This window comes from Pseudopodoces humilis, chromosome 5, assembly GCF_049639895.1.
Source record: "Pseudopodoces humilis isolate 2021_Gansu_Grassland_sample_001 chromosome 5, ASM4963989v1, whole genome shotgun sequence".
In the NCBI taxonomy this organism is placed as follows: domain Eukaryota; kingdom Metazoa; phylum Chordata; class Aves; order Passeriformes; family Paridae; genus Pseudopodoces; species Pseudopodoces humilis.
Window position 1 is genome coordinate 72,776,393 of NC_142204.1, and position 22,577 is coordinate 72,798,969.

The 22,577-nt window shown below is 62.2% G+C and overlaps 1 protein-coding gene across 3 annotated transcripts in view; it reads left to right on the plus strand.

Moving 5' to 3' along the window:
* Nucleotides 1-22,577, plus strand: part of SBF1 (SET binding factor 1) — a 103,097-nt gene that overhangs the window by 33,735 nt on the left and 46,785 nt on the right. For all 3 annotated transcript variants that reach the window (XM_088055193.1, XM_088055195.1, XM_088055196.1), the window contains exons 2-5: nt 4,034-4,119; nt 12,366-12,503; nt 13,228-13,371; nt 15,542-15,652. In XM_088055193.1, the coding sequence (XP_087911319.1) occupies nt 4,034-4,119; nt 12,366-12,503; nt 13,228-13,371; nt 15,542-15,652 (479 nt within the window). The remainder of the gene's footprint in view (nt 1-4,033; nt 4,120-12,365; nt 12,504-13,227; nt 13,372-15,541; nt 15,653-22,577) is intronic.

The window sequence follows — 22,577 nt, forward strand, 5'->3', positions numbered from 1 at the left end:
GGTGGTGACAGCCCCTAAAATCGGGATCTACCTGCCCGCAGCTCCCGGCTCTGGGAAAACCCTGGGAGTGGAGATTCCCATTGTTCTCACCAGCCCTTGGAATGATTTCTGTGTTGAGGATGATGGGCCTGAGAGCCTCCCCCAGGGCTGGGCTGATCCCGCAGGGGAGGGGGGACCCTGCCCCTGTGCCCAGGTGAGACCCCACCTGCAGAGCTGCCCCAGCCCTGGGGACACCTGGAGCTGCTGGGGAGAGCCCAGAGGAGACCCCGGAGCTGCTCCAGGCCTGGAGCCCCTCAGTTCCCAGGGATCCAGCCTGGGAGAGCTGGGAATGTTCCCCTGGAGAGGAGAAGGGTCCAGGGAGAGCTTCCAGAACGTTCCAGGGCCTGAAGGGGCTCCAGGAGAGCTGGGAATGTTCCCCTGGAGAGGAGAAGGGTCCAGGGAGAGCTCAGAGCCCCTGCAGGGCCTGAAGGGGCTCCAGGAGAGCTGCAGAGGGACTGGGACAGGGCTGCAGGGCCAGGAGCCAGGGAATGGCTCCCAGTGCCAGAGGACAGGGCTGGATGTTGGGAATTGGGAATTGGGAATTGCTGGCTGGGCTGGAATTGCCAGAGCAGCTGTGGCTGCCCCTGGATCCCTGGCAGTGGCCAAGGCCAGGCTGGAGCCTGGGGCTGGGAGCAGCCTGGGCCAGTGGGAGGTGTCCCTGCCATGGCAGGGGGGCACTGGGGGGGCTCGGGGGTCCCTTCCATCCCAAACCATCCCGGGATTTTGTGATCTCGTATCTGTTTCCCTCTAACTGAGGATATTCCAGCGAAGCCGGGGCGGGGCTGGAGCCGTCAGATCCGTAATCCTGACCTGCGGATCTGAAGGGATTTTCCTGTCTGGAGCTTGAGCTGAGCCCTTGGCACCGGGAGCAGGCGGCCTCTGCCCAGGGCTGGGAGCACCCGGAGCCAGGGATGGGATTCCTGCAGGGGGACGTGGGGACAGGACAGGGACAGAGCAGGGACAGAGCAGGGACAGGGCAGGGACAGGGCAGGGATGTGGGGACAGGGCAGGGACAGAGCAGGGACAGGGCAGGGATGTGGGGACAGGGCAGGGATGTGGGGACAGGACAGGGACAGGACAGGGACAGGACAAGGACGTGGGGACAGATCAGGGATGTGGGGACAGATCAGGGATGTGGGGACAGATCAGGGATGTGGGGACAGGGCAGGGACGTGGTGACAGGGCAGGAATGTGGTGACAGGTCCGGGCTGTGGTGTCGGAGCACGTGGCCAGGCAGGATCTGGTTGACCCAATCCCAGTTAACCCAATCCCTGGGGATGTTTGGTGCCCAGTTTGGCTCCAGCCTTTCCATTTTGGGCCCAGGGCTATAAACGGCCCCTTTCCCGTTCCCTCTCCCGGTCCTGCTAAATCCAGCTGTGGCTGCTGGGCGGCGAGCAGGACCCTGGGGACACGTCTGGGCTCCCAAAATAGCCCTTCCCTGCTGCTCCTGCTGCTTTCCCAGCCCCATTCCACGGCCAGGACCCGGCTCCCGGGGTGGGAGAGACCCCTGGAGCTGCGATAATCCCTCAGCAGCTCTGGAAGGGGCTGGAATATTCCCCCTCTCCCCATGGTGGGGCTGCCTGCCTTCGTGGCTGGGCCAGAACCCTCGGGATCTGTGATTGCAGGCGGATCCGGGAGCGGCTGTGTCCCGGGAAGGACGTGAGCGGTGCGGGAGCCCTTCCAGGCAGGGTCTGTGACGGGAGCACTTGGTGCCGCTGTCACCTCGGGCTGTCCCACAGCCGGCTGCTCCCGGAATTCCCAGGCTTTTCCAGGCTGTCCGCGCCAGCTCCGTTGGGAAACTCAGGGGTTCAGGGGCTGGAGCGGTGTGGGCTGCGGGAGGTTTGGAGCGCTCCCAGGGAAGCAGGAGCTGTCAGAGCCCAAATCCCAGGCAGGGTTGTTTGGGGAAAGGCCAGCAGGGAAGGAGGAGCAGGGAATGCAGCTCGGGGTGGGATCGCAGGGAATGCAGCTCGGGGTGGGATCGCAGGGAATGCAGCTCAGGGTGGGATCTGTCACTGGTGGGATCACAGGGAATGCAGCTCGGGGTGGGATCTGTCACTGCTGGGATCACAGGGAATGCAGCTCGGGGTGGGATCTGTCACTGCTGGGATCACAGGGAATGCAGCTCGGGGTGGGATCACAGGGAATGCAGCTCGGGGTGGGATCTGTCATTGGTGGGATCGCAGGGAATGCAGCTCGGGGTGGGATCTGTCCGGGGTGGGATCACAGGGAATGCAGCTCGGGGTGGGATCTGTCCAGGGTGGGATCACAGGGAATGCAGCTCGGGGTGGGATCTGTCACTGGTGGGATCGCAGGGAATGCAGCTCGGGGTGGGATCTGTCCGGGGTGGGATCACAGGGAATGCAGCTCGGGGTGGGATCTGTCCAGGGTGGGATCACAGGGAATGCAGCTCGGGGTGGGATCTGTCCATGGTGGGATCGCAGGGAATGCAGCTCGGGGTGGGATCTGTCACTGCTGGGATCGCAGGGAATGCAGCTCGGGGTGGGATCTGTCACTGCTGGGATCACAGGGAATGCAGCTCAGGGTGGGATCTGTCACTGGTGGGATCGCAGGGAATGCAGCTCGGGGTGGGATCTGTCACTGGTGGGATCACAGGGAATGCAGCTCGGGGTGGGATCTGTCACTGCTGGGATCACAGGGAATGCAGCTCGGGGTGGGATCTGTCACTGCTGGGATCACAGGGAATGCAGCTCGGGGTGGGATCTGTCACTGCTGGGATCACAGGGAATGCAGCTCAGGGTGGGATCTGTCCAGGGTGGGATCACAGGGAATGCAGCTCGGGGTGGGATCACAGGGAATGCAGCTCGGGGTGGGATCACAGGGAATGCAGCTCGGGGTGGGATCTGTCACTGCTGGGATCACAGGGAATGCAGCTCGGGGTGGGATCACAGGGAATGCAGCTCGGGGTGGGATCTGTCACTGCTGGGATCACAGGGAATGCAGCTCGGGGTGGGATCGCAGGGAATGCAGCTCGGGGTGGGATCTGTCCGGGGTGGGATCACAGGGAATGCAGCTCGGGGTGGGATCTGTCACTGCTGGGATCACAGGGAATGCAGCTCGGGGTGGGATCTGTCATTGGTGGGATCACAGGGAATGCAGCTCGGGGTGGGATCTGTCACTGGTGGGATCACAGGGAATGCAGCTCGGGGTGGGATCACAGGGAATGCAGCTCGGGGTGGGATCTGTCACTGCTGGGATCACAGGGAATGCAGCTCGGGGTGGGATCTGTCACTGCTGGGATCACAGGGAATGCAGCTCGGGGTGGGATCTGTCACTGCTGGGATCACAGGGAATGCAGCTCGGGGTGGGATCTGTCACTGCTGGGATCGCAGGGAATGCAGCTCGGGGTGGGATCACAGGGAATGCAGCTCGGGGTGGGATCTGTCACTGCTGGGATCACAGGGAATGCAGCTCGGGGTGGGATCTGTCCGGGGTGGGATCACAGGGAATGCAGCTCGGGGTGGGATCACAGGGAATGCAGCTCGGGGTGGGATCTGTCCGGGGTGGGATCACAGGGAATGCAGCTCGGGGTGGGATCTGTCCAGGGTGGGATCACAGGGAATGCAGCTCGGGGTGGGATCTGTCACTGCTGGGATCACAGGGAATGCAGCTCGGGGTGGGATCTGTCACTGCTGGGATCACAGGGAATGCAGCTCGGGGTGGGATCTGTCACTGGTGGGATCGCAGGGAATGCAGCTCGGGGTGGGATCACAGGGAATGCAGCTCGGGGTGGGATCACAGGGAATGCAGCTCTGGGTGGGATCTGTCACTGCTGGGATCGCAGGGAAGGAGGTTGTGGCTGGAGAAGGAGCGGAGCTGCTGCTCCAGTGCAGTTCCCACCTCCAGAGGAGGCTCTGGGATCCCGTGGGATGTTCCCAGTTCCCTGCTGGAGCGGGTTGGGGTCACTCCTGCCTGCCCCATCCGAGTTGTTCCCGGCTGGCTGGGGGTGCCCTCTGATCCCGTCTTGTGTCCGCAGGGAGCGGGGATGGACAGGGACAGATCCTGCAGCGCTTCCCGGAGAAGGACTGGGAGGACAACCCCTTCCCACAGGGCATCGAGCTGGTGAGTGCCTGCGGAGCCGTGGGGACACCGGGGCTGGCACTGGGGCTGGTACCGGGGCTGGTACCGGGACTGATACCAGGGCTGGCGGTGGGGCTGGTACCAGGGCTGGCACCAGGGCTGGCAGTGGGGCTGGCACTGGGGCTGGTACCGGGGCTGGTACCGGGACTGATACCAGGGCTGGCAGTGGGGCTGGCAGTGGGGCTGGTACCGGGGCTGGTACCGGGACTGATACCAGGGCTGGCAGTGGGGCTGGCAGTGGGGCTGGTACCGGGGCTGGCGGTGGGACTGGCACTGGGACTGGCACCGGGATTGGCACTGGGGCTGGTACCGGGGCTGGCACCGGGGCTGGCACCGGGATTGGCAGTGGGGCCGGTACCAGGGCTGGCAGTGGGGCTGGTACCGGGGCTGGCAGTGGGGCTGGCACTGGGACTGGCACTGGGACTGGCAGTGGGACTGGCACCGGGGCTGGTACCGGGACTGGTACCGGGACTGATACCAGGGCTGGCAGTGGGGCTGGCACTGGGACTGGCAGTGGGGCTGGTACCGGGACTGGCACCACGACTGGCACCGGGATTGGCAGTGGGGCTGGTACCGGGGCTGGCACTGGGACTGGCAGTGGGGCTGGCAGTGGGGCTGGCACCGGGATTGGCAGTGGGGCTGGCAGTGGGGCTGGCAGTGGGGCTGGTACCGGGGCTGGTACTGGGACTGGCAGTGGGGCTGGCAGTGGGGCTGGCACCAGGACTGGCACTGGGGCTGGCACTGGGGCTGGTACCAGGGCTGGTACCGGGACTGATACCAGGGCTGGCAGTGGGGCTGGCAGTGGGGCTGGCACCAGGACTGGCACTGGGGCTGGCACTGGGGCTGGTACCAGGGCTGGCAGTGGGGCTGGCACTGGGGCTGGTACCGGGGCTGGTACCGGGACTGATACCAGGGCTGGCAGTGGGACTGGCAGTGGGGCTGGCAGTGGGGCTGGCACCGGGGCTGGCACTGGGACTGGCAATGGGGCTGGCACTGGGACTGGCACTGGGATTGGCAGTGGGGCTGGTACCGGGGCTGGCAGTGGGGCTGGCACCAGGACTGGCACTGGGACTGGCACCGGGATTGGCAGTGGGGCTGGCACTGGGACTGGCACCGGGACTGGCACCGGGACTGGCACCGGGACCAGCACCAGGACCGGCACCAGGACTGGCACCGACACACGTCCCACGGGCTCCCGCCCGCCCTGGGTGCGTCTCCAGCTCCAGAACTGGCTGGGCTGGTGGGATCCAGCGGGCCGGCTCCTCTCCCAGCCCCTCTGCAGCCCCTCCTTCCCGGGATGCTGGAATGGCTCCCGCAGGATGCAGCCACAGGATCCCCTCCGCGCCTTTCCCGGCGCCTCCGGGCACCGTCAGCGGCTCCGGGGAGCGCTTTGGGATCCGAGCTGGGACATTCCCGGGATGTGGCGCTGAGGGATCCTCCAGGAGGGTGGGATTGTTCCCCTCGGTGCTAAACCGGAGTGGGAGCTCTTCCCAATCCCTGCCCTGGAGCTCCACTCCCAGTGAAAAGGATGGGCTGGGACACAGCCCCGGGCTGAGCCCTCTGGAAGCTGCTCCGTTCCCCCTGGAGTCCACGGGATCACGGATTTATTTGGGATGGAAAATCCCTCTGAGCCCTTTGAGTGCAGTCAGCGGTGCCAAAGCCACCCCTGGCCGTGTCCCCAAGTGCCACCTCCACACGAAATCCCTGCAGGGATGGGCAGCTGGGCCAGGCACGGACATCCTTTGAGGCGGGGTCTTGGGAATTGGGAATTGCTGGCTGGGCTGGAATTGCCAGAGCAGCTGTGGCTGCCCCTGGATCCCTGGCGGTGGCCAAGGCTGGGCTGGGAGCACCTGGGCCAGTGGGAGGTGTCCCTGCCCTTCATCCCTGGGATCAGCAGTGTCCAGCTGCTCTTCCCATCGCCTGTCCCCTCAAATTCCAGTGCAGTTTGGGCTGTTTTATCCGAGGCAAAACCACACTTTTATTTTTATTTTTCTTTTTCTGAGTTTCCTGATGTCTGCAGGGACTTGGGAACTGTCCCAAGCAGGAGCAAAGCTGCTTTTTTTTATTTCCCAAGGGTCAAACTGTCCAGCCAAAAAATCCCTGGAATTTAAACAATCGGAGCCCTGTGCTGTTGGGAGCCAGGGGTGGCTCCAGGGCTTCCCACAAGTTCTGCAAGTGTCCTGGGGGAGCAGCACGTGGGGCTGATCCGAAGGCAGCTCGGGAAATCCACGGGAGCTCATCCCGGGGCTCGGGTGGGACACTGCGGTCAGGGCTGATCCTCCTTGACAGCTTTTTGGGGAAAAAAGCGTTTCCAGGGAGTGCAGGGAGGTGGGAATTGGAGCTGCTGGACATGCAGAGTGTCTGGCAGCAATTCCCAGAGATCTCTGGTTTTAATGGATCAGAATTCCCTGGGGACAGGGTGAAGCGGGGAGCCTCTCCCTGCAGAGCCCCGGGAGTGCCTGGAAAGGGCATTCCCAAAAGTGAGGGCATTCCAGGAGTGAGGGCATTCCCAAAAGTGAGGGGTGACACTGGGACAGGGACAGTGACCCCGGGACAGTGACCCCGGGACAGTGACCCCGGGACAGTGACACCGGGACAGTGACACCGGGACAGTGACAGTGACCCCAGGACAGTGACACCGGGACAGTGACCCCGGGACAGTGACACTGGGACAGTGACCCCAGGACAGTGACAGTGGAACACTGACACTGGGACAGTGACACCGGGACAGTGACAGTGGAACAGTGACACTGGGACAGTGACACCGGGACAGTGACAGTGGAACAGTGACACCGGGACAGTGACCCCAGGACAGTGACCCCAGGACAGTGACCCCAGGACAGTGACACTGGGACACTGACCCCGGGACAGTGACACCGGGACAGTGACAGTGGAACAGTGACACTGGGACAGTGACACTGGGACAGTGACACCGGAACAGTGACCCCAGGACAGTGACACCGGGACAGTGACACCGGGACAGTGACACTGGGACACTGACACCGGGACAGTGACACCGGGACAGTGACAGTGGAACAGTGACACTGGGACAGTGACACTGGGACACTGACACCGGGACAGTGACAGTGGAACAGTGACACTGGGACAGTGACACCGGGACAGTGACACCGGGACAGTGACACCGGGACAGTGACACCAGGACAGTGACAGTGGAACAGTGACACTGGGACAGTGACACCGGGACAGTGACACCGGGACAGTGACACCAGGACAGTGACAGTGGAACAGTGACAGTGGAACAGTGACACTGGGACAGTGACACCAGGACAGTGACAGTGGAACAGTGACAGTGGAACAGTGACACTGGGACAGTGACACCAGGACAGTGACAGTGGAACAGTGACACTGGGACAGTGACACCGTGTGTTCATCCCGGTGTTCTGCTGAGCCAAAGCTTCCCCTGTGCTCCAACGGGAGCCGGCAGCAACCCCTGGATGGAGAGTTTGGGATGGAGAGTTTGGGATGGAGAGTTTGGGATGGATGGATTGGGATGGAGAGTTTGGGATGGAGAGTTTGGGATGGATGGATTGGGATGGAGAGTTTGGGATGGAGAGTTTGGGATGGAGAGTTTGGGATGGAGAGTTTGGGATGGAGAGTTTGGGATGGAGAGTTTGGGATGGATGGTTTGGGATGGAGAGTTTGGGATGGAGAGTTTGGGATGGAGAGTTTGGGATGGAGAGTTTGGGATGGAGAGTTTGGGATGGAGAGTTTGGGATGGATGGATTGGGATGGAGAGTTTGGGATGGAGAGTTTGGGATGGATGGTTTGGGATGGATGGATTGGGATGGAGAGTTTGGGATGGAGAGTTTGGGATGGAGAGTTTGGGATGGAGAGTTTGGGATGGAGAGTTTGGGATGGAGAGTTTGGGATGGAGAGTTTGGGATGGAGAGTTTGGGATGGATGGATTGGGATGGAGAGTTTGGGATGGAGAGTTTGGGATGGATGGTTTGGGATGGGGAGTTTGGGATGGAGAGTTTGGGATGGAGAGTTTGGGATGGAGAGTTTGGGATGGAGAGTTTGGGATGGAGAGTTTGGGATGGAGAGTTTGGGATGGATGGATTGGGATGGAGAGTTTGGGATGGAGAGTTTGGGATGGATGGTTTGGGATGGGGAGTTTGGGATGGAGAGTTTGGGATGGAGAGTTTGGGATGGGGAGTTTGGGATGGGGAGTTTGGGATGGAGAGTTTGGGATGGAGAGTTTGGGATGGAGAGTGTGGGATGGATGGATTGGGATGGAGAGTTTGGGATGGAGAGTTTGGGATGGAGAGTTTGGGATGGAGTTTGGGATGGGGAGTTTGGGATGGAGAGTTTGGGATGGAGTTTGGGATGGAGAGTTTGGGATGGAGAGTTTGGGATGGAGAGTTTGGGATGGAGAGTTTGGGATGGAGAGTTTGGGATGGAGAGTTTGGGATGGAGAGTTTGGGATGGAGAGTTTGGGATGGAGAGTTTGGGATGGAGAGTTTGGGATGGATGGTTTGGGATGGAGAGTTTGGGATGGAGAGTTTGGGATGGATGGATTGGGATGGAGAGTTTGGGATGGATGGTTTGGGATGGAGAGTTTGGGATGGAGAGTTTGGGATGGAGAGTTTGGGATGGAGAGTTTGGGATGGATGGTTTGGGATGGAGAGTTTGGGATGGAGAGTTTGGGATGGAGAGTTTGGGATGGAGAGTTTGGGATGGAGAGTTTGGGATGGAGAGTTTGGGATGGATGGTTTGGGATGGAGAGTTTGGGATGGAGAGTTTGGGATGGATGGATTGGGATGGAGAGTTTGGGATGGATGGTTTGGGATGGAGAGTTTGGGATGGAGAGTTTGGGATGGAGAGTTTGGGATGGAGAGTTTGGGATGGATGGTTTGGGATGGAGTTTGGGATGGAGAGTTTGGGATGGAGAGTTTGGGATGGAGAGTTTGGGATGGAGAGTTTGGGATGGAGAGTTTGGGATGGATGGATTGGGATGGAGAGTTTGGGATGGAGAGTTTGGGATGGAGAGTTTGGGATGGAGAGTTTGGGATGGATGGATTGGGATGGAGAGTTTGGGATGGAGAGTTTGGGATGGAGAGTTTGGGATGGAGAGTTTGGGATGGAGAGTTTGGGATGGAGAGTTTGGGATGGAGAGTTTGGGATGGAGAGTTTGGGATGGAGAGTTTGGGATGGATGATTTGGGATGGGGAGTTTGGGATGGATGGATTGGGATGGAGAGTTTGGGATGGGGAGTTTGGGATGGAGAGTTTGGGATGGAGAGTTTGGGATGGAGAGTTTGGGATGGATGATTTGGGATGGGGAGTTTGGGATGGATGGTTTGGGATGGATGATTTGGGATGGGGAGTTTGGGATGGAGAGTTTGGGATGGAGAGTTTGGGATGGGGAGTTTGGGATGGATGGTTTGGGATGGATGATTTGGGATGGGGAGTTTGGGATGGAGAGTTTGGGATGGAGAGGCCCCAGGGACGCAGAACTTGGGGAGCAGCTCCTGGGGTGCTCTTTCCTCCTGTCCCTCCTGCTGCCATCCCGAGGATCCGGACAAAGCCGAGCTCCCATCCCGAGGGCTCTTCCCAGGGAGGAGAGGAGGATCCGTGATCTCGGGGAGTGATGATCAGCTGGGCAGTCTGTTTCCAGCCCGGGCTCCTGAGGGAGCTGGAGCAGGATTCCTGAGCCTTGTTCTCCCGGGATTTGCTGAATTCCTGTCCCCAGCGTGCCTCGAGCCCCGGAGGGAGCTGGGCTGGAAGCTGGGGATTTTCCACAGCCCCTCAGCAGCCACACACAGCCCTGAGGAAATAAAGAAACCCCCTGAGACCCACCAGGGGTCCTGGGACCCGCGGCTGGAACGACCCCGGCCCCGGGAGGGGCTTTGGGAAGTGCCAGGGGACAGTGCCAGGGGACAGTGCCACCTCCTGGAGCCACTCCAGGCCCGTGTCCCTCGTGTCCCCTTTCCTGCTGGGCTCCGTGCTGCTGGCATGGGCTGGCTGCCACACGGTGGGCTGGGGGCGTGCAGAGTTTGGGGGGCTTGGTGCAAGGGGTGTGCAGAGTTTGGGGTCTCTGTGCCATGGGGTGTGCAGAGTTTGGGGTCTCTGTGCCCTGGGGCTGTGCAGTTTGGGGTCTCTGTGCCCTGGGGCTGTGCAGTTTGGGGTCTCTGTGCCCTGGGGGTCTGGGGCTGTGCAGTTTGGGGTCTCTGTGCCCTGGGGGTCTGGGTCTGTGCAGTTTGGGGTCTCTGTGCCCTGGGGCTGTGCAGTTTGGGGTCTCTGAGCCCTGGGGCTGTGCAGTTTGGGGTCTGTGCTGTGGGGCTGTGCAGTTTGGGGTCTCTGTGCCCTGGGTCTGTGCAGTTTGGGGTCTGTGCTGTGGGGTTGTGCAGTTTGGGGTCTCTGTGCCCTGGGGCTGTGCAGTTTGGGGTCTCTGTGCCCTGGGGGTCTGGGGCTGTGCAGTTTGGGGTCTCTGAGCCCTGGGGCTGTGCAGTTTGGGGTCTCTGAGCCCTGGGGGTCTGGGTCTGTGCAGTTTGGGGTCTGTGCTGTGGGGTTGTGCAGTTTGGGGTCTCTGAGCCCTGGGGGTCTGGGGCTGTGCAGTTTGGGGTCTCTGTGCCCTGGGGGTCTGGGGCTGTGCAGTTTGGGGTCTCTGTGCCCTGGGGGTCTGGGGCTGTGCAGTTTGGGGTCTCTGAGCCCTGGGGCTGTGCAGTTTGGGGTCTCTGTGCCCTGGGGGTCTGGAGTTGTGCAGTTTGGGGTCTCTGTGCCCTGGGGCTGTGCAGTTTGGGGTCTCTGTGCCCTGGGGGTCTGGGGCTGTGCAGTTTGGGGTCTCTGAGCCCTGGGGGTCTGGGGCTGTGCAGTTTGGGGTCTCTGTGCCCTGTCAGGAGTTTCCCCAGGATCTGGGGGCTCCAGCCTGGCCGGGCTGTCCCATCCCAGCTCCTCTCTGGGGTTCTCCGGGCGGCTCCTGCTGTCCCTGTGGACAGGACAGGACAGCACTGGCCCCACTTCCCCCAGAGCGGGATTTGGGAATATTTGGGAATGCCCAGAGCCGGTCCAGCGGGGTTGGGAGGTTCCGGGAGGTTCCGGGAGCCCGGGGGGCTCTGCCCAGCGCTCTCCCCACTCCTGCACCCCAGAGCTGCTGTGGCCAAGGACCGGCCTTGGGGTCCTGTGGTGTGGGACGGGTTTGGGGTCCTGTGGTGTGGGATGGGCTTGGGGCTGGGGTCCCACAGTGTGGGATGGGCTCAGGAATGGGGTCCTGTGGTGTGGGACGGGTTTGGGGTCCTGTGGTGTGGGATGGGTTCAGGATTGGGGTCCTGTGGTGTGGGATGGGTTTGGGATTGGGGTCCTGTGGTGTGGGATGGTCTTGGGGCTCAGGGATGGGCTCGGGGCCGGGGTCCTGCAGGGTGGGATGGGCTTGGGGCCAGGGTCCCGTGGTGTGGAAGCTGTGTGGGACAGGGTCCCGTGGGGTGGGACAGGGTCCCGTGGGGTGGGACAGGGTCCTGTGGGGTGGGACAGGGTCCCGTGGGGTGGGACAGGGTCCCGTGGTGTGGGACAGGGTCCATGGGGTGGGACAGGGTCCTGTGGGGTGGGACAGGGTCCATGGGGTGGGACAGGGTCCTGTGGGGTGGGACAGGGTCCTGTGGGGTGGGACAGGGTCCCGTGGGGTGGGACAGGGTCCCGTGGTGTGGGACAGGGTCCCATGGGGTGGGACAGGGCCCCATGGGGTGGGACAGGGTCCCGTGGTGTGGGACAGGGTCCATGGGGTGGGACAGGGTCCATGGGGTGGGACAGGGTCCATGGGGTGGGACAGGGTCCTGTGGGGTGGGACAGGGTCCATGGGGTGGGACAGGGTCCCGTGGTGTGGGACAGGGTCCATGGGGTGGGACAGGGCCCCATGGGGTGGGACAGGGTCCCGTGGTGTGGGACAGGGTCCCGTGGTGTGGGACAGGGTCCATGGGGTGGGACAGGGTCCATGGGGTGGGACAGGGTCCCGTGGGGTGGGACAGGGTCCATGGGGTGGGACAGGGTCCCATGGGGTGGGACAGGGTCCCATGGGGTGGGACAGGGTCCCATGGGGTGGGACAGGGTCCATGGGGTGGGACAGGGTCCTGTGGTGTGGGACAGGGTCCATGGGGTGGGACAGGGTCCATGGGGTGGGACAGGGTCCCATGGGGTGGGACAGGGTCCATGGGGTGGGACAGGGTCCATGGGGTGGGACAGGCTGGCAGCCCCTGAGGCGCTGTCCCCCCGCAGTTCTGCCAGCCCAGCGGGTGGCAGCTCTTCCCCGAGAGGAACCCCCCAACCTTCTTCGTGGCCGTGCTGACCGACATCAACTCAGAACGGCACTACTGCGCCTGCTTCACCTTCTGGGAGGCTGTGGACAGCCCGCAGGTACCGGGGACACCGGGACACACAGGGGACACGGGGACACTGGGACACGGGGACACCGGGACACACAGGGGACATGGGGACACCGGGACACGGGGACATGGGGACACCGGGACACACAGGGGACATGGGGACACTGGGACACGGGGACATGGGGGGACATGGGGATATGGGGACACTGGGACACAGGGACATGGGGGACATGGGGACATGGGGGACATGGGGATATGGGGACACCGGGACACAAGGACACAGGAGTACAGGGACACAGGAGTACAGGGACACGGGGACATGAGGACACCAGGACACGGGGACACGGGGACATGGGGGACATGGGGACACCAGGACACGGGGACACAGGAGTACAGGGACATGGGACACAGGGACATGGCGATACAGGAGTACAGGGACATGGGACACGGGGACATGAGGACACGGGGACACGGGGACACGGGGACATGGGGGACATGAGGACACCAGGACACAGGGACATGGAGACACAGGAGTACAGGGACACAGGAGTACAGGCACATGGGACACAGGCACACAGGGACATGGGACACAGGGACACGGGGACACGGGGACAGGGGCTGGCAGCGCTGCCAGTGAAGGATCCGGCTGCCTTTGGCACTGTGCAAGGGTTCCTGCATTCCCGGTGCCACCGGGAGCTCGGGACAGGGCAGAGCATCCCTTAACCCCCAGCGTGGGCTGCCTTGTGTCTCCCCAGCCCCAGAGCCACGCCAGGAATGGTGAGGGCGAGGAGGAGGAGGACGAGGAGGAGGTGGCCTCGTCCCCCGTGCAGCCCGCGCAGCTCTTCGCTCCCAAGAGCCTGGTGCTGGTGTCACGGCTGGACCACGCCGAGGTGTTCCGGGTGAGTCGGGAGCGGCTGCGGGAGCGGGGCTGAGCTGGCACGGCCCCGAGGGAGCCCGGTCCCGAGGGAGCCCCGAGGGAGCCCGGTCCCGAGGGAGCCCGGTCCTGAGGGAGATCAGCCCTGATGGAGATCAGTCCTGAGGGAGATCAGTCCTGAGGGAGATCAGTCCTGAGGGAGATCAGTCCTGATGGAGATCAGCCCTGAGGGAGATCAGTCCTGATGGAGATCAGTCCTGATGGAGATCAGTCCTGAGATCAGCCCTGAGGGAGATCAGTCCTGAGGGAGATCAGTCCTGATGGAGATCAGTCCTGATGGAGATCAGTCCTGAGATCAGCCCTGAGGGAGATCAGTCCTGAGGGAGATCAGTCCTGATGGAGATCAGTCCTGAGGGAGATCAGTCCTGATGGAACCCAGTCCTGAGGGAGATCAGTCCTGAGGGAGATCAGTCCTGAGGGAGATCAGCCCCGAGGGAGATCAGTCCTGATGGAACCCAGTCCTGAGGGAGATCAGCCCTGAGGGAGATCAGCCCTGAGGGAGATCAGCCCTGAGGGAGATCAGTCCTGAGGGAGATCAGTCCTGAGGGAGATCAGTCCTGAGGGAGATCAGCCCTGATGGAGATCAGTCCTGAGGGAGATCAGCCCTGATGGAGATCAGTCCTGAGGGAGATCAGCCCTGATGGAGATCAGTCCTGAGGGAGATCAGTCCTGAGGGAGATCAGCCCTGATGGAGATCAGTCCTGAGGGAGATCAGTCCTGAGGGAGATCAGCCCTGATGGAGATCAGCCCTGAGGGAGCCCAGCCCCGTCCTGCCCCCAGCACCCCGGAGCTCCGGGGCCGGCAGCTGCCGCTGATCCCGAACGGCCGCGGGACACGGAGCAGCTGCTGATGGAACCCCTGAGGAACAGCCCGTTCCTGGGAGCTCTGTCTGTGCCAGCTGTGCTGGCTCCAAAGGTGCTGCTTTGTGTGCCTGGGCAGGGCTGGGAGCTGCACGGATTGTATCCGTGGGGATGGGGCTGGGAATGTTCCCCTGGAGAGGAGAAGGGTCCAGGGAGAGCTTCCAGAACGTTCCAGGGCCTGAAGGGGCTCCAGGAGAGCTGGGAATGTTCCCCTGGAGAGGAGAAGGGTCCAGGGAGAGCTCAGAGCCCCTGCAGGGCCTGAAGGGGCTCCAGGAGAGCTGCAGAGGGACTGGGACAGGGCTGCAGGGCCAGGAGCCAGGGAATGGCTCCCAGTGCCAGAGGACAGGGCTGGATGTTGGGAATTGGGAATTGGGAATTGCTGGCTGGGCTGGAATTGCCAGAGCAGCTGTGGCTGCCCCTGGATCCCTGGCAGTGGCCAAGGCCAGGCTGGAGCCTGGGGCTGGGAGCAGAGGGAGGTGTTCCTGGCCTTCCATGGAGCGGGAATTCTCTGCAATACAGGATTTGTTTTCCTAAGCCTGGGGCAGCAGTGGGGTCCTGCCAGGCAGAGCTGGGGCAGTTCCAGGGCACAGGGTCACCTCACTTGTTCCCAAAGGCAGAAGTTCCTGGGACTGCACAGAAACAGCTCCCAGCTCCTCATTCCAGTGCCCAGGAGTCTGAGCTTCATCCTCATCCTGCTCTTCCCTCTCTGTTCCATTGTGCCCCAGCCTGCCTGGCCCTGCTCTCCCGATCCCAGTGTTTGTGTTTTCCCTTTTCCTCAATGCCATGGGGAGGTTGGAAAACAACACCACGAGGGTTCCTGGAACACAAATTCCTTAAATCCCTGATTCCCAGCTTGTCCTGAGGGCTGCCCTGTGCTGCTGCCCCCAGACTCCCTCTGAGCTGGGGCTGCTGTTGCTTCCCGGTTGGAATAGGCTGTTTTTGTGGGAAGGGACCCACAGTGACCACCCAGGGCTGACCAGAGTCCGGGTGTGCCATCAAGGGCATCGCCCTAATGTTCATCTCAGCCAGCCCTCGCTGGGAAAGGATCTCCTCCCATCCCTTCCTTGGGGTTTGTGTGGGGCTGGGAGTGCTGGGGGAGCTGTCCCTGTGCTCCTGGAGCCCCTCGGGCTCGCTTCTCCTGACTGGAACAGGCCATCCCTGGGGATGAGGAAGGCCTGGAGCTGGCGTGGCCAGGGTGTGTTGGTGGCCAGGGACAGCCCTGGGAGTGTCCCCAGCTCCCAGCCCTGCTCATGTGTGCTCTGCTCCCCTCTCCAGAACAGCCTGGGGCTGATCTACACCATCTACGTGGACGGGCTGAGCGTGTCCCTGGAGAACGTCATCGGGAACCTGCTGACCTGCACCATCCCCATCACGGGGGGAGCTCAGGTGGGTGTCCTGCAGCCCTCCTGTCCCAGCTCTGTCCCTCTCAGCGTGCTGGCCGTGCTGGCTCTGTGCCCTGCTGCCTTCCCAAGAGCTCCAGAGCACAAATCCCATCAGATCCTTGATTAGCCACCAGCTCCTGCTGCTTTGGGAGGGAGCACCAGGGGCTTGAGCAGCAGCTCGTGCAGGTGTGGTCAGTCCATGCAAGCATTCCCTGCTCCGAGGGCACTCCTGGGGTCTGGCTCTGTGCTCAGCCCTGTGGGATCGCCCTGTGGAGAGCTGCTCCAGAGCCCAGAGCTCACGGGCCATCTGTGAGAGCAGGGCTGGCACAGCCGTGGGGACACGGGCCAGCAGGGCCAGCAGGGCCAGCAGGGCCAGCAGGGCCAGGACAGCAGCCTGGAGCTCGCCTCGGGGCACTGGCCTGGTGCTGTGTCTGTGCCAGGTCCTGTGTCTGTGGCTGTGCCAGGTCCTGTGTCTGTGTCTGTGCCAGGTTCTGTGTCTGTGTTTGTGCTGTGTCCTGAGTCCATCTCTGTGCCAGGTCCTGTGTCTGTGTCTGTGCCAGGTCCTGTGTCTGTGTCTGTGCCGGGTTCTGTGCCTGTGTTTGTGCTGTGTCCTGAGTCCATCTCTGTGCCAGGTTCTGTGTCTGTGACTCTGCCAGGTTCTGTGTCTGTGTCTGTGCTGTATCCTGTGTGTGTCTGTGCCGGGTTCTGTGCCTGGGTTTGTGCTGTGTCCTGAGTCCATCTCTGTGCCAGGTTCTGTGTCTGTGTCTGTGCTGTGTCCTGTGTCTGTGACTCTGCCAGGTTCTGTGTCTGTGTTTGTGCTGTGTCCTGTGTCTGTGTTTGTGCTGGGTCCTGTGTCCATCTCTGTGCCAGGTTCTGTGTCTGTGACTGTGCCAGGTCCTGTGTCCGTCCCTGGGGCCCTGAGGAGCAGCATCAGCTTTTCCTGGAGCTGAGGCCGCCCTGCTGTCCCCCAGACCTGTGTGTCCCCCAGATCCATGTGTCCCCCAGATCCATGTGTCCCCCATGTGCCATGTGTCCCCTTGGAGCCATGTGTCCCCCAGAGCCATGTGTCCCCCCAGAGCCATATGTCCCCCAGAGCCATGTGTCCCCTTGGAGCCATGTGTCCCCCAGAGCCATGTGTCCCCCCAGAGCCATGTGTCCCCCCACAGCCATGTGTGTCCCCCGGATCCATGTGTCCCCCATGTGCCATGTGTCCCCCCAGATCCATGTGTCCCCCAGATCCATGTGTCCCCCAGACTCGTGTGTTCCCCCAGAGCCATGTGTCCCCCAGATCCATGTGTCCCCCATGTGCCATGTGTCCCCCATGTGCCATGTGTCCCCCCAGATCCATGTGTCCCCCCAGATCCATGTGTCCCCCCAGAGCCATGTGTCCCCCATGTGCCATGTGTCCCCTTGGAGCCATGTGTCCCCCCAGATCCATGTGTCCCCCCAGAGCCACGTGTCCCCCCAGAGCCATGTGTCCCCCAGACCCGTGTGTCCCCCAGATCCATGTGTCCCCCCAGATCCATGTGTCCCCCAGACTCGTGTGTTCCCCCAGAGCCATGTGTCCCCCATGTGCCATGTGTCCCCCCAGAGCCGTGTGTCCCCCCAGATCCATGTGTCCCCCAGAGCCATGTGTCCCCCATGTGCCATGTGTCCCCCAGAGCCATGTGTCCCCCCAGACCCATGTGTCCCCCAGACCCATGTGTCCCCCAGATCCATGTGTTCCCCCATGTGCCATGTGTCCCCTTGGAGCCATGTGTCCCCCCAGATCCATGTGTCCCCCATGTGCCATGTGTCCCCCGGATCCATGTGTCCCCCCAGATCCATGTGTCCCCCAGATCCATGTGTCCCCCATGTGCCATGTGTCCCCCCAGAGCCGTGTGTCCCCCCAGAGCCGTGTGTCCCCCCAGATCCATGTGTCCCCCAGATCCATGTGTCCCCTTGGAGCCATGTGTCCCCCAGAGCCATGTGTCCCCCCAGAGCCATGTGTCCCCCAGAGCCATGTGTCCCCCCAGATCCATGTGTCCCCCAGATCCATGTGTCCCCCCAGATCCATGTGTCCCCCAGACCTGTGTGTCCCCCAGATCCATGTGTCCCCCAGATCCATGTGTCCCCCCAGATCCATGTGTCCCCCAGATCCATGTGTCCCCCATGTGCCATGTGTCCCCCCAGAGCCGTGTGTCCCCCAGAGCCGTGTGTCCCCCAGATCCATGTGTCCCCCCAGATCCATGTGTCCCCCAGAGCCATGTGTCCCCCATGTGCCATGTGTCCCCCCAGATCCATGTGTCCCCCCAGATCCATGTGTCCCCTCAGAGCCATGTGTCCCCCCAGAGCCATGTGTCCCCCATGTGCCATGTGTCCCCCATGTGCCATGTGTCCCCCCAGATCCATGTGTCCCCCCAGAGCCATGTGTCCCCCCAGAGCCGTGTGTCCCCCAGATCCATGTGTCCCCCAGTCCCTTGTGTCCACCAGACTCGTGTGTCCCCCAGATCCATGTGTCCCCCAGATCCATGTGTCCCCCAGATCCATGTGTCCCCCCAGATCCATGTGTCCCCCCAGATCCATGTGTCCCCCAGACTCGTGTGTCCCCCAGATCCATGTGTCCCCCAGATCCATGTGTCCCCCAGATCCATGTGTCCCCCCAGATCCATGTGTCCCCCAGATCCATGTGTCCCCCCAGATCCATGTGTCCCCCAGACCTGTGTGTCCCCCAGATCCATGTGTCCCCCAGATCCATGTGTCCCCCAGATCCATGTGTCCCCCATGTGCCATGTGTCCCCCCAGATCCATGTGTCCCCCAGACCCGTGTGTCCCCCCAGATCCATGTGTCCCCCAGAGCCATGTGTCCCCTTGGAGCCATGTGTCCCCCAGACCCGTGTGTTCCCTCAGAGCCATGTGTCCCCCAGATCCATGTGTCCCCCAGAGCCATGTGCCCCCCATGTGCCATGTGTCCCCCCAGATCCATGTGTCCCCCCAGATCCATGTGTCCCCCCAGATCCATGTGTCCCCCCAGATCCATGTGTCCCCCATGTGCCATGTGTCCCCCCAGATCCATGTGTCCCCCCAGAGCCGTGTGTCCCCCCAGAGCCATGTGTCCCCCACAGAGCCATGTGTCCCCCATGTGCCATGTGTCCCCCATGTGCCATGTGTCCCCTTGGAGCCATGTGTCCCCCCAGATCCATGTGTCCCCCAGATCCATGTGTCCCCCATGTGCCATGTGTCCCCCCAGAGCCGTGTGTCCCCCCAGCCTGCTCCAGGGCCAGCTGGGCTCAGCACACGGGGCTGGGGGGCTCCCTGGGGATGGCAGAGAGGGAAAGCCCAGCTGGAGCCCCTGGCACGAGGCTGGGGACAGCAGCGTTGTGCCCTGGAGCTGTGCTGGCCCCTGGCACGGCCCTGGGGACGTGTGCTTGTGTCCCACGTGCCTTCCCTCGGCTCAGCTCCCCTTCTCCCCACAGAGTGCCAGGAATGATCCCACAGCCAGGCTGATCCAGGGGAGAGCCTTGGACAGGCTGGGACAGCGCTGTGGGGCACTGGGACAGCACCAGGGGCACTGGGACAGCGCTGTGGGGCACTGGGACAGCGCTGTGGGGCACTGGGACAGCACCAGGGGCACTGGGACAGCACTGTGGGGCACTGGGACAGCGCTGTGGGGCACTGGGACAGCACCAGGGGCACTGGGACAGCGCTGTGGGGCACTGGGACAGCACCAGGGGCACTGGGACAGCACTGTGGGGCACTGGGACAGCACCAGGGGCACTGGGACAGCACTGTGGGGCACTGGTGCCTCCCCTGTGGGTTCCTGCCCACTGTGCCCAAGGGGCTCTCCCTGACCCTGTGGGGCTCTCCCTGATCCCGTGGGGCTCTCCCTGACCCCGAGGGGCTCTCCCCAATCCCGAGGGGCTCTCCCCAATCCCGAGGGGCTCTCCCCAATCCCATGGGGCTCTCCCTGAACCCGAGGGGCTCTCCCTGACCCTGTGGGGCTCTCCCCAATCCCGAGGGGCTCTCCCTGACCCTGAGGGGCTCTCCCCAATCCCGAGGGGCTCTCCCCGACCCCGTGTCCCAGCAGGATTTGGGGCAGCTGCTGCCGCACGTCTGGGGCTCCCTCTGGCAGCCAGAGCTGATCCCGGGAGAAGCCGGCAGCGCTCAGATTTGTGGTGAGGGTGCAGCCAGGCCTGTGCCCAGGGAGGTGCTGCCCACCCCGGGCTGTGCCAGGCACCCGGCTCCTCAGTCCCTTCCCACGGGATCTGCCCGGCTCCGGCCCCTCACGGCTTCTCTGCCACCACGGCTCGCTGAGCTTGGCACAGATCCGTGCCCCCAGCTGGGGCAGGATGGCTCTGTGCCGTGGGAACGGGGACTGCGTCACAGCGGGGACACTTCGGTGGTGGCACTTCCCTTCCCGTGGTTTTGGTGCTGTCCTGCCGTGTCCAGCAGGTGTTCCTGGTGCTCTGGGCACTCTGTGGCCGTGTCCGTGGGTTCCTGTCCTGTCCCATTGTCCCTGCTGGTGTCATTGTCCATGTCCCTGTCCCTGGGCTCCTGTCCCTGCTGGTGTCCGTGTCCCTGTCCATGGGCTCCTGTCCTGTCCCATTGTCCCTGCTGGTGTCTGTGTCCGTGTCAGTGTCCATGTCCATGTCCATGGGCTCCTGTCCCTGCTGGTGTCAGTGTCAGTGTCCGTCTCCATGGGCTCCTGTCCTGTCCCATTGTCCCTGCTGGTGTCAGTGTCCATGTCCCTGTCCCTGGGCTCCTGTCCCTGCTGGTGTCCGTGTCCCTGTCCATGGGCTCCTGTCCTGTCCCATTGTTCCTGCTGGTGTCAGTGTCCGTGTCAGTGTCCATGGGCTCCTGTCCTGTCCCATTGTCCCTGCTGGTGTCAGTGTCCGTGTCAGTGTCCATGTCAGTGTCCATGGGCTCCTGTCCTGTCCCATTGTCCCTGCTGGTGTCTGTATCCGTGTCAGTGTCCATGGGCTCCTGTCCCTGCTGGTGTCAGTGTCCATGTCAGTGTCCATGTCCATGTCCCTGGGCTCCTGTCCCTGCTGGTGTCAGTGTCCGTGTCAGTGTCCATGGGCTCCTGTCCCTGCTGGTGTCCGTGTCCCTGTCCATGGGCTCCTGTCCTGTCCCATTGTCCCTGCTGGTGTCTGTGTCCGTGTCAGTGTCCATGGGCTCCTGTCCTGTCCCATTGTCCCTGCTGGTGTCTGTGTCCGTGTCAGTGTCCATGGGCTCCTGTCCCTGCTGGTGTCAGTGTCAGTGTCCATGGGCTCCTGTCCTGTCCCACTGTCCGTGTCAGTGTCCATGTCCGTGTCCATGGGCTCCTGTCCCTGCTGGTGTCAGTGTCAGTGTCCATGGGCTCCTGTCCTGTCCCATTGTTCCTGCTGGTGTCTGTGTCCGTGTCAGTGTCCATGTCCATGTCCATGGGCTCCTGTCCCTGCTGGTGTCAGTGTCGGTGTCCGTCTCCATGGGCTCCTGTCCTGTCCCATTGTCCCTGCTGGTGTCAGTGTCCATGTCAGTGTCCATGGGCTCCTGTCCTGTCCCATTGTTCCTGCTGGTGTCATTGTCCGTGTCAGTGTCCATGGGCTCCTGTCCTGTCCCATTGTCCCTGCTGGTGTCCGTGTCAGTGTCCATGGGCTCCTGTCCTGTCCCATTGTCCCTGCTGGTGTCAGTGTCCATGTCCATGTCCATGGGCTCCTGTCCCTGCTGGTGTCAGTGTCCGTCTCCATGGGCTCCTGTCCTGTCCCATTGTCCCTGCTGGTGTCTGTGTCCGTGTCAGTGTCCATGTCCATGTCCCTGGGCTCCTGTCCCTGCTGGTGTCAGTGTCAGTGTCCATGGGCTCCTGTCCTGTCCCACTGTCCGTGTCCCTGTCTGTGTCCCTGTCCCTGGGCTCCTGTCCCTGCTGGTGTCAGTGTCGGTGTCCGTCTCCATGGGCTCCTGTCCTGTCCCATTGTCCCTGCTGGTGTCCGTGTCCATGTCAGTGTCCATGGGCTCCTGTCCTGTCCCATTGTTCCTGCTGGTGTCCATGTCCATGTCCCTGTCCATGGGCTCCTGTCCTGTCCCACTGTCCGTGTCAGTGTCAGTGTCCGTGTCCGTGGGTTCCTGTCCCTGCTGGTGTCAGTGTCCGTGTCAGTGTCCATGGGCTCCTGTCCTGTCCCATTGTCCCTGCTGGTGTCTGTATCCGTGTCAGTGTCCATGTCAGTGTCCATGGGCTCCTGTCCTGTCCCATTGTCCATGTCTGTATCCGTGTCCGTGGTCTCCTGTCCGTGTCCGTGTGTCCTAACTGACTGCTCTCTGTCTGTCCCACCTCAGCCTGACGCGGAGGACGAAGCCGTGGTACGAACTCCTTTTCTTTCCAACCTTCTTTTTCCCTCTTTTCTCTCCTGGTTCTGGGTCTGTCCCCTCGTTAGCAGCCTCTCTGTTAATTACTGTGCTCCAGCCCCAGGTCCCGGTCCCTGTGTGTCCCTGAATGCCAGGCCCACCTCTCTGGGGCTGTGAGAGCCCAGCTAAAGGTTCTGAGAACCCAGCTCAGGGTTCTGAGAGCCCAGCTCAGGGTTCTGAGAGCCCAGCTCATGGTTCTGATAACCCAGCTCCGGGTTCTGATAACCCAGCTCAGGGTTCTGATAACCCAGTTCATGGTTCTGATAACCCAGCTCAGGGTTCTGATAACCCAGTTCAGGGTTCTGAGAGCCCAGCTCCGGGTTCTGTTACCCCAGCTCAGGGTTCTGATAACCCAGTTCATGGTTCTGATAACCCAGCTCATGGTTCTGATAACCCAGCTCCGGGTTCTGATAACCCAGCTCATGGTTCTGATAACCCAGCTCAGGGTTCTGATAACCCAGCTCATGGTTCTGAGAACCCAGCTCAGGGTTCTGATAACCCAGCTCATGGTTCTGAGAACCCAGCTCATGGTTCTGATAACCCAGTTCATGGTTCTGATAACCCAGCTC